At 34.7% G+C, this 12,058-nt stretch overlaps 1 protein-coding gene across 1 annotated transcript; it reads right to left on the bottom strand.

Moving 5' to 3' along the window:
- Positions 1-303: 303 nt before the first annotated feature.
- LOC129801546 (microprocessor complex subunit DGCR8) lies at positions 304-7,335 on the bottom strand. The gene is made up of 4 exons (XM_055846761.1): positions 7,220-7,335; positions 6,710-6,867; positions 6,342-6,634; positions 304-1,961 (listed from the first exon to the last, which is right to left on the bottom strand). Exons 2-4 carry the CDS (start codon positions 6,828-6,830, stop codon positions 693-695), a joined length of 1,683 nt encoding a protein of 560 aa, XP_055702736.1. The 5' UTR covers positions 6,831-6,867; positions 7,220-7,335; the 3' UTR covers positions 304-692.
- Positions 7,336-12,058: the final 4,723 nt, after the last annotated feature.

Raw genomic sequence — 12,058 nt, 5'->3', positions numbered from 1 at the left:
ACCAGACGTTATGGGCCATAACTTTCTTCGGGATATGTACTCGGAAGACCCCAAGGAACCCGAAAATACCAGTTATTTGAAATCACACGGTAAAAGTTTTCATTTTGTTGCACAGTGTAATTACTGGCGAGATTTTCCATTTCTAAAATGAAACAAAATGCTTTTCAGTCATGCCTGGAAATAGTTTTGTCTATTTACCAATTATTACATTTCTTATTCAGTAAATTTTTGTAACATAAAATAACTAAATATTTCAACCACAAAGCAGCACAATGAATACCTCTTAAAAGAGAATACGGTGTGTTAACAGATGTTATCATTTATTTTTTTGCTAAAGACCCTCGGAAAGCTTTTCCAAAGGCACTTTTCAAAGTGATTGAAAGCATTCATAAAATTTGTCCTTTTTTTCTTTCTTAAATGTATAAAATAATATTAGTATATTTTGCAGCATTCAATATTGCTTCTCTTTAGAGTGCTAATACAACTTTCTTATTTGAAATTTTACAATTTTTGTTGGGAAAAAAATATTAAATCACGATAAGATGCATTAAAAATAATTTAGAATTTTGAAGTAGAATTTTCATGCTAGGCAGCCTCACTGGGACATTATCGACTAGAACTATGAACCTATATGTCTTCTTAAGTTAAGTGATTGGAAGGGAAGCTTGTGAATTGAATTTGGGATTTTAGAGCTATAAGTCTACGTTCTTGAGATTGGATCCTGTAGCTGTGGGTAAACTAATGTCTGTTGGTGGAACAAATGTTCCAATTGGCTTAACAGCTTCATCCCTCTCCATCAATTTCGTCATTTCCAGCTTCAGTTTGTCCAGGATGGCATAATTGGGCTGATTAATAGCAGCCTTGCTTTGCAGCACCGTTATCTCCTGCTCCTCCTGTTTCTTCTCTTTGAAACTCTTAATGCTGCGATTGCCATAGAGACGCAACAAACTGCCCCAGGTCTTGATGTGCGGATGCAGAATCTGCAGTATCGCTTGAGACGCTCTCTGCTTGCCATCTCTCTTGTTCTTGCACACAACTGAAGCCGTATGCTTGCCCACGATCATCTTAAATTCATTCTTTTTGTGATTGACATTATTGATCTCGTACTGGATATGAACATCACCTAAACCGAAGTTTCGCTGTAAGCACGTCAGGAGGATGGCATGAGGAGATGGTTCTGTAGTCTTGGCACAAAATTCCGCCACTCGAGGATCCTCAATTTTGATCTCATCGAAAACCGACAGATCGTGATAACTGCTCCTTGAATTCGAACTACTGGCTTCTTTGTCTCCCGTTATTTTGTCCTTCATCTGTGGAATGAGAATCTCTAAGGTCTCCCTGGCTGCTTCACTCTTTGCCTGTTTCTTACTTGTCCCATAACCCGTGCCATATTTCAATCCATTAATGGCCACAGTGGCCGAATAGGGAGTTGCTGCATTCTCCAATTCCTTAAATTCATACGACGGTTGTTTTTTCAACGCATGCTGAACATATTCATGCAATATACAAACAAAGCTCTTCCCATTAGGATTCATGATCCATTCTTTCTTTGTCCGGACAGCACTTGAATTTTCACCTTCGGTATTGAGCACAGGAAACGTAATTAACTTCGTGCCATCTGGTAAAGTTGGCCTCTGAAGATTCTTAATTTGCTTCTTATTCTTCGTGAACTTTCGCCGAGCTGACCAAGACTTGAATCTTCTCACTTTGATCGTTTTAAAATTAAAGAGTCTCTGACAATATTCCGTCACTTCAGCCGATGTCAGACTCTGAGCTTTCAAATTCTCTTTAACTGTCTCAATTTTTGCATTAGGCAATGGCAGCAGTTCGTGTCCGTTCATAGCTGTTCCGTTGGTCTCAGGAACTGGCTCAACAATTGATGCATTCTTGGCTTCAGCCTCTTTATCCAGCGCTTTCCGGTAGTTTAAACACGGAACAGCACTTAGTGGTATTTCGTGTTTCTGAAAATGATTCCAGTCAACATAGTGGCAAATGGAAATTCTTACTATGTGAACTTTGGAGGGAGCTATATTATGTCCATCTTGAGATATATGTTATGGACTTGGACCCATAGCCCATACCTAATACTGTACGAATTACTTCCTTTGAGAAATTTATCTTTTTACGGAATGTGTTTTTTTTTCAATTTACCAAAACCGTGAACGCAAACGTTAAGAGATATCAACTAGCGGCTTCTAGTGACCGCCCTTCATAAGTAAACATTAGCTCAAGAGTTTTTTTCTTTTTCCACATCCCCTCCTCAACAACCAAAAGGAAAATATTTCTAACACGGTTCAAAGATTAAGGTCCTTTAAGTTCAAAGTACATGGTCAAAACATCCATAACTCAGTACTTCCTAGCCAGTTTTTAATTTTAGAATGCTTTTTTGATAATTCATAATCCAAAATCTACAGCGAACTATTATGAACTCAAAAACAATGTGTAATAACGGAGAACTTCATCTCGTGTGTTCGAACATTCCGCTCATTTTTTTTTCACAGATTTTGCCAGACTTTTCGGTTACTTATACCCCAGTTGCTTTTTGTTATAAGTAAAGAGACGAGGAGACGGCTTTAGGGTTTTTTGGAATAGGGTAGATGCTGGTATTACCAAAACGCTCCTAATATCGATTAAGCGATGCTTGTAATATCGACTTCTCTTCCAATTGATGGATAAATAAATAATTTTTCTACATGAACTTTAATTATTATATGATTATTTAATTATTTTATGTTTCACGATGTCAAATAAAAAATTTCACAATTTTTCCGGTAATATTTGCACAAGAAATGTGATTCTTAAAAATGTCTGCACAAAATTACAACACTAGCCATTCCAAAAATTCACACTGCTGCCAGTCAGTTTTGTCAGTGAATTGAACAGTTTGTGCGCTTATTATCGGGATCAATTAGTATAGATATTGGAAAGCAATTAAGAATTGAAGCGTACATGTGAAGATTTCACAGGTAAGTACTGTTATAGTTGAGCGTAATGAGAGATTTTCTGTGATCGATAATCTCAAATTCTGATGTATGTAATATCGATCACCTTCTTCTTCAACAAAAACATGGAAAAAACACAAAAAAACGCCTTCAATACCGGAATGATGAAATGGCAAAAGCCCTTGAGGATGACAGGAATGGACTTAGCATTAGAGAGGCAGCTCGGATATACAAAATGTGCGGTACGGAACACTGTATGGGAAGTTGAAGGGAACCAGTCCGAAAGAAAGACGTATCGGCGCTTCTGCAGTCTTTTCAAGAGATCACGAGGAATTACTGGAAGCTTGGGTCCTTTCACGGATGGGCTACTGTGGATCATCCAATTACCAAGGATCAACTTCTAGACAGTGTGAAAATGTTGTGCAGGAAGTTGAAAATTCCAAACAATTTTGTGGTGTATTAAATTATTGTGATTGGTCCCTTTAGAAATTAAAGCTAAGTATTTGAATTATCTATTTTTTGTATTTTATCGGAAAATATAAAATACATATTCACATTCCCTAGTGGTAGGGGAGACTGGGGCTAAATTTGTCAAAACGAAAATTTCAATATTCACTATTTTCTAAAATAAAAGAGACTTAGGCTTGAAATTTTTATAATAGATAGCCTTCATGAACCTTCTTAAACTTACAAAGTTTCAAGGAATTCGAGGAAGGATTATGCATAATAAAAAATAATGAAATTTTGAGTCCTATTTTTGGAATATTTGGCTTACAGAAAATATCAATACTGATTAGCTCAATTTAAGCACATTTCTCGTTAAGATAGAGAAAAATTATCTTCGACAAAGTTGTAGAGGAATAAATTTAATATAAAAATATGTCTATTTGATATTTTTAACGTTTGCGAGAGTAAAACGTCACAAATTATGCGAAAAGTGACAAAATGTGCCCCAGCAATTTTGAGAATCTCCACAAAATCGACTTTTAGAAAATGATTCGAAAATCACATTTCTTTCGAGATAGAGGAAAATAGTCTTATGCAATGTTGTAGAGCAGTAAAATTCCTATAAGAATATGCTCATTGTAAAACGTTTAAGTTTTCTCAGAGCTCGTGAAAGAATTAAATATGCGTTTTGACAAGATTTGCCCCAGTCTCCCCTACGTGTAAAACCCATATTTTCCTTGATCGATATTACAAGCATCGACTGATCGATAATACCATCAGCTGATCGATATTACATGCAAATGCACTTCGAAAGGTTTTTCGTGTTTTAAACCACTTCAAAATAAATATATCAAGAATGTGAGTGGTCGATCTTGTAGAGGACATCTTCAAGATTGACTATAACTAGTTTCTACTTCAAAACTACGAATATATATATGGTTTTTTGTCTGTTAAAGTTGATCATTTCCTTAACTGATCGAAAATACCCCCGTCTACCCTACGTTCCGTGAAGCAATGGAACTCATGTGATTTTTTCCCGGCTGTGATCAGATCGATATTCGCGTCTTACAAATATAGTAAAAACCATATTCCAAAAACGATTTCATTTTTTTTGTGATTTCAATGCAATCAAACTCTGAGAAAAATTTTTTTATTATTTCCTTACGTCATGTTAAAATGAGAGTTCTGTAATTTTCTTTTAATAGAAAAATGAAGCCAATAATTTCTCTTTACGTATATAGTAAAATGGAGAGAGATGGATCACTTCGCCTGCTGCCTACACCATACGCACGATCGCCATTTTGTTTGGCCAAAATTTGGGCAGTCCGTCTCTTCACTGAGAGAAATCCGAAAAAGTTAAAATAACATTCCGGAAATGTAAATTTTACCCTGCAGTATTGATCCAAAATCGGTGTAAATATTACCCTTTTTAGGTGTATTGGGGGTTAAAGTTACCCTTTTTCATGTTAATTTTACCCTTAAAAAGGTGTAAAATTAACATTAAAAAATGTTGATATATTTTTACACCTAAAAAGTGTTAAAGTTATGAGGAAAAAAAGTCAATCGCACCCTCTTTTTTCAGTGTGCAAGCACCCCGAGTTGCACGCATTTCGAGGTCGCATGTAAAGAATCTCAGCTACCATAATCTTATCTGGGCTTATCACTGTTTTTTTTTGTTGTAATTTTGGATATGTTTTAGAGTTACCCAGATGGACTTTTTATCCTTATACGAAAATACTGGTGAATCATTCTCAATGATTTTTTTCAAGGTCAAAGTTTAAGTAGGTTCTAGAAAGCGTATTTTGAAATCTAATGGTAATATGTTAGGGCTCGTTGGAAAGGTCTTGGAACTTCTGACAAAACTGAACCAGTTCCAACCAGTAATGAACCGGTAAATAACCGATTCATAACCGATAATTAATTTTTATCAGAAAATCAATAGTATTACTTCTAAGCTATTTTGGGCAATGCGTTGAATGATTTATAAATCGGTTCCAATTAGTTGGCAACCGGTAAACGGCATATGATGCAAAAGTACTTTTAAGTTTTAAGGTGTCTCGAGTTCACAAAGCCTGGGATGCTTTGCCACTTTTTTGTAAAAAAAAATCGAAGTGTCTATTTCAGAGTTGTGCAAGAAACCGTTGAAACCGAATTAACGTCAAATGAAACATGTACGTCAATGGTCAAAACTCTACTATAACAAACTTATTTTGACGTTAATTAGGTTTCATCGGTTTCTTGCACACCTCTGGTCTATTTTTATCTAGACTTGTCTAAAATTGGTATCTTAAATCTATAACAACACTGAGAAAAAAAGAGGCTGCGATTAACTTTTTTTCGCCATAACTTTAACCCTTTTTCAGTGTAAAAATATATCAACATTTTTTAATGTTAATTTTACAACTTTTAAGGGTAAAATCAACATAAAAGAAGGGTAACTTTAACCCATAATACACCTAAAAAGGGTAATATTTACAACGTTTTAGGATCAATACTGCAGAGTAAAATTAACATTTCCGGAATGTTATTTTGACTTTTTCGGATTTCTCTCAGTGAAGTAGTATTCAAATGGCAAACCAGTGCAATTCGTTTTTATCACGCGTTAAAAACGTGTCCATAATATTGAGTATAAAAAAGGTGGTCCATCTCTCCCCGAATGACTGTGATCACTTTTTTAATTAGAGATATTTCTATTACTTGTCTAATGTTTACAAATGTGTTGATTCCTAATGCAGATAGAGGTTCTAATATCTCTATCTCCGGCTTGCCGAGAATTTTCTGAGCACCACTCGCACACTCACTGTCAGTTGGCTTCTAGCAGCCAAAAAAACATACATAAAGGAAGATGAAAAATGTAAAACCTTCTGGGGAAATGTTTGAACTTGTAAATTTTACATTGCGAAGTGAATTAATTTATGCAGAATGATTTTTATCATAAAATTTTCCACTTACCCTAACACTTCCTGGTCCAAGGAAATAAGGCCTGGAGGCACAGCAGACGCGTGAGACTTTGTGCAAATACAGTGGAATCCCGCTGTTGTGCGTCACCTGAACCCATCCCTCGGGCAGTACTTCAAAGTGATTGCGACCCTTCTCTTCCAGCACAATTTTGGAGCGTTCTTCATACTGACACTGTTTCTTTTTGTTACGTAGCTCTTCCGGAAGTCCGGCATCCAGTAAATTCTCAATGTCTTCTTCTTCAAAATCCGACTGACTCTCATCATCTTCACCCTCAGATTTGGATCCTATTCAGCACAGGGAGAAAGGTGGTTTTGAGCAAATGGGGAAAAGACAGGTAGTTTACCTCAATTGCTACATGCCCTCATCTTCAGATTCTGAAGCCTCGCCAAGTTCGTCCAGTACACGGAATTTCCTGAGTTCACTCTCATTCTCAACTTCGTGATTCAGCTTGACCTTCTTGTAGGGACACTCACCCTCCATATCACTCAGAATATCGACTCCCGATCAGCTAAATTCCCTTCCAAGCCCAAATATATCGCAAACACAGAAAAATGTTCTAATCAACAAAACGGGCAAAAGAAGTGTTGGACGAGTCGGCTTCTTTACATAAAAACCAATGTTAACAATGTCCAATAATCACTACTGAGAAATTGGACCTTTACTTCACATTGGCTTGCATAAAGAAGCTGTTCTTCAGCATGATTTATGAAGAAAATTGAGGGAAAAAGTTGATAAATCGTGAAGTTTCTATTTACAATGAACTCTCAGAAGTCACGAAAGAGTCCAATTGAAAACTAAACTTCACAGTATTCCGGGGAATTTGTCTACTAAATTTCATCACTATATAATAGCCTCGGTCGTCTACTTACTGTTAATAACACAATAATATAGATTTTATGAATCAAAATTTAATATTTTTGAGGAGAAAAATACAATAAAAATCTCGAACTGTGTGACAGACAATGGCCTCGGCCCTCCACTGAAAACGTCAATCAATACACTCTCTTTACCAGCAACATTTTTACTTCAAAAATTTCACAGCTAGATGGAACTGCTAAATTTATTTAAATTTGAAAAGTAACTGTATTCTTTAAAAATTTTAACAGTGCCTAATAGAAGAATTCGTACGCCTACCATTCGTATCATTCGTACTAATACTTCAAATACTAAAGATAAAGTTAAAATGTACTTTTTCACGTTTTTTTATTTTCTCTAAGCTTACTAGCTTGTTTTTTATTAAACTTATCTTATACGGGATTTGTAGGTTTATCAATGAAATTTGTAAAAAAAAAATATTTGTCATAAAGAATACCCCCTTCATCGTACGGAATCCTTTAACAACTAATGCCTTGTTGAAGTCTTTCTGTTAAATATATTATCTAAACATCCACTAATCACACTAATCTGCTGTTGGAATAAATCACAGTTAACGCTAAAAACAGGGAAAATCAGCATTACTCCTGGTGATAAGTATGATGTCGCTTAAAAAACCAACAGTAAGTTTAACCGTTTGTGGAGAAGTTGGTGCTAACAAATTGAAGGTGTATCATATTGCGAATAATACCCAAACACGGCGACAAATTGAAATGAGAAGTATGAGATAGGGTGGTGGAAAACACGAAATTAGCAAATGCTGAGCGAAGGGAAGAATTCTTGGAGAGTTGGAGGGAATGTAGAAGTAACGCAATCAATCAAAAAGGATTTACGACGGTTAAGGTGTGTTTTTGGCTTCTGCACGTCGAAAAGGTTGGGAAATATATCTTTCTTTCCCATCGATGATTCTAAATTACTCTCGAGGAAGGAATCACGGAAAACTCTGATGGCAGCAGGAAATATAAGAACGGCACAAGGGAGAGTTTTTACACGAAATTTGTCTTTTAAGCGTCTCAAGTCCTCAGTTTGCACTTATTTAACCCACGCTGGCTCGTAGCAAATTTTTAACTCCAATTGATAAACTATTTTATATCCTATCTATAGAGTAGGAGTGCATTTTGATACCCTTTCAGGAATGCAGTTGCGAATTTCTTTGCAAATATGAAAGATTGCAGTTGTAAAATAAAGATTTCTTATTCTGACTTAGACTCCATGCTTCATATAATACAAACAAAGCTTTTAAAAATTATATATTATAAAAGATCCTCTTGATCTTTCTATTCAAAAAATTTTAAAGTAGTTTGGTATTTCCACTTCAGCTTAGTTGTTATTACAGTAGAGTTTCTCAAATCTGAATCTCTCAAATTCGAACACCGTTTGGATTCAAAATGTCAATTGTGAGGTTATATTAGAAAGTTCGTATTCTTGGTGAATGAAAATCATATTTATATGCTTCTTCCTGAATGTTTACATACATTATGATCGTATAAAATGAAAAGTAAGTATGTTACCACTAAGACTTGCGAGAAAGTACGGGAATTTGCTTCAAAGTACAATTTAATCTCACACAAATTTCGTTAGTTTTGAAAAAATCGTTCGAATTTGGGAGGTGAGATATGTCAAAAATACCCCCCGAGCGTTCGAATTTAGGAGACTCTACTGTATTATGAAATTTGTTACATTTTTGAATAAAGGCTTAAAAATTTAAAAATCAAAATTAAAGATTGAATAAATCTTTCGATAATTTATTTTTAACGGATTGTCCCAATCAAGGTCGAATGCTTTTGACGCCCGGGTTGGAATCTATATTCTTGTCGATCCCAAGACGATCCTAGGCAAAAGATCAAATTAATTTTAGCCATAGAGTCCTCCTATCTGTACCTATGACGATAGGGATTAAGGTTATTTCACAGTGATTTGCATAGCTTTTCTGGAGATTATTATAAATGAGGCTTTTAAACTTTTAAATGTAGCTAAATTTAAACTTAATTTTTAATCGTAGGGTAAGTGTGCCAAATTTCGGCATAGTTGCATGCAAGCGCTAAAGTCTCAAGCTTGAAATGTAATACTTTTAATATAAATTTAATTTTTTTTGTATTCCTTTTCATAAGAAGTGTTCCTTGGAACCTTGTAGACAGTTTATCGTCTTTATTTACTCTAAAATCATGCTTAATACACTTTAAAATTAATAAAAATATAGACATAGCTTTGGTGCCCTATTTCGACCACCTTCATTCTCATAGTTCCTTGCCCTTCGGGAATTCTTCCAATATCTTTTTCACGTCATCTCGTTTGTCGAAGTTACATTTTTTGTTATTCTTTTGCATTGTATAATCTACAGTATGTAAAAACTAAAAATTCATGGAAATTTGAGGAACAAAAAAGGTGGCCGAAATTGCAAGCTGGCCGGAATTTGGCACACTTACCCTATAACAATTAATAAAAATTCTAAAACTAAAAAATTGAAAGAATATGGACTTAAAAAAAAAAATAAACGCAAAACGAAAATTGAGTCATATAACAACACAATCTTCATTTTCCCTCCACTCTTCTTCAAAAGCATATATTTTAAAATATCTCAAACACTCGTTATGGGGTGAGATATTTTTATTTTCCGTTATACTTTAAAGGTTCTCTAGGCAGATTTCTAATCTGTAAGTCAATAACTTTTACCATTTCTTCTATATGTTTCCCATGGTCAAGGATTAATCAGTTCTAGAAAAAATATTTCTAATCGTTTGGGGCAAGTACGGATTTTCAAAGAATCCTTGAAGAATCTGAACGAGTTTCAAACGGGTTTAGATTAATAATTTACTGAATAATTTACGCGTTTTTAGGCAAATGCAGAAGAATTTAGATCAAACTTAGAATTTTGCGAACTCAGAACTATTAATGCACAAGATATTTCTAGAGCATAAGCATAGATTTTAGAAACCTCAGAAGCTCTGTGACCTATATTATGAGACATTTCTACATCTTAGATTTTTAAAAATCATAACACAACTTAAAACATATTTAATTTAAAATTTACTTGCTGAAGAGTTCCTTGAGTTACCTTACTGGATTTCTGAAGCAGTCTTCAGATTAGTTAGAGGCTCAATCCAGTATCCGTAGATCTCAAATTCTAAATTCTAAATTCTAATTTTGACTAAATTCAAATTTTTAGTCAAAATGAAAAAATATTAAAATGAAGTCCTTGCACATTATAAAAAAAATTAGACATCAGTGAAAATTTTGTGAAATAAACTCTCCCATGCAACCCAATGAAAGCTACCCCAAAAAGCCGCAAAAAATATTGTTTAATATGGCAAAATACGCAGGATATTATAGATAGATAGATATTTATTGTCATCAATGCTTTTGGGGATTGCGATACATTGCAAATGTCTTTCTGCGGCCACCGCCGTCTGAGTGTTGGTTACCAACCTACTCCGGAGTGAAAACGGTGGTATACATCATGAGAAAAAAAAAACATTTCCGATGTTTCGCTTTTACAGGTGGCCACCAACGTTGAGACGGCAGTGGACTCACAGTACCTATAGGCGTATAGGGAGCATATGAAAAGCACATATTGGAAAATAAATCCAATACAAGAGAAATACAAATTGCGCTTGTTAAGAAATTAGAACAATTAAGCCATACGGATAAACCGAAGGTCTAAGGTAGAATTCTGAGGATTATTTTATTAAATAAATATCTATTTAACCAGACTGAAATTAATACTTAGGGGGAGGCTTTGAACTTTCGCACACAAAAATGATGTTCAAGTTCAGTGAGTTTTTCTGACTACCATGCAAACCGTATGGATTCTCCAACTATGCCAAAAAAATGTCTTACTTATAAGGTTCATAATCCCACCAAACAAAATCCCAGGAAATCCTTAGATTTTCCTCCAGAGGAAAATGAAAATTTAATGGCGATTTGTCCGATAGATGAATCAAGTTTCTATTATCGCACACGATTCACGCCATCATTGAACACCCCATTTTCACCGTAAATTTTGCACCGGACACTAAAAGTTGCACATCATTGTTTAAAGGGAACTCTAATCTACTTGATTAAACCATTTTTATAAGGAATAAAACATTTTAATATCACTTTTTTGGAACTTTTCTGAGAGATGTTTTATTGACATTAAAAACCATTTTTTTGCTTGATTCTACGAGAATTTCACTCCGGAAACGGTTAAATCTGATGAATACTTTCTTGAAAAGTCCAAATATCACCAAATTTACACGAATCAATAAGTTTTTAAAGCTAAAAATTGACTAAAACTCAGCAAGCGAGAATACCACACAAGATTCCACCACGGAGCCGGATATGCACAAAAACGTTTGAATGCGCATCATTGAAGATTTCTCTGTTCCTGCAGCTGCAGGAATCGGGATTTAGCACAGATATTGAGCTTCAGCAGGTGAACAAGCTAAAATTTTCACAAAACATCTTCTTACGGACAATTTCTTTTCTTTGTCATGCAAAACAACACAATAGTGAGGTTATGTCAAAGATTGTCAAAAAGCAGTTGTAAACTGTATGGACTGTATGAGCTTATTGCAGATGTGATTCTTTCATTGCACATTCAGTTTGTGCAAGCTTGAAAAATATTTTTATATCAAAGAAATCCAAAATTGCTTAATAATTACTCAACTGCAACCTATTTGAGTCAAATTACTTCTTGTTTATCAACTTTACGATTTTTAAGTTTTCCTTTTTAGTGGTGGATCAAATCGGTAGATTACAATAGATGTGAATATGAGGGATCGCATCTAAAATGAAGTTTCTTGGAAAATGTGAGAGAAGCCATGTCTTCTATGTGCGATCGATGAATCTGAGTC

The sequence above is a fragment of the Phlebotomus papatasi genome, chromosome 1, assembly GCF_024763615.1.
Source record: "Phlebotomus papatasi isolate M1 chromosome 1, Ppap_2.1, whole genome shotgun sequence".
NCBI lineage: Eukaryota > Metazoa > Arthropoda > Insecta > Diptera > Psychodidae > Phlebotomus > Phlebotomus papatasi.
Note: the sequence above shows the minus strand (reverse complement) of the source record. Positions and strands in the feature narration are given on the sequence as shown.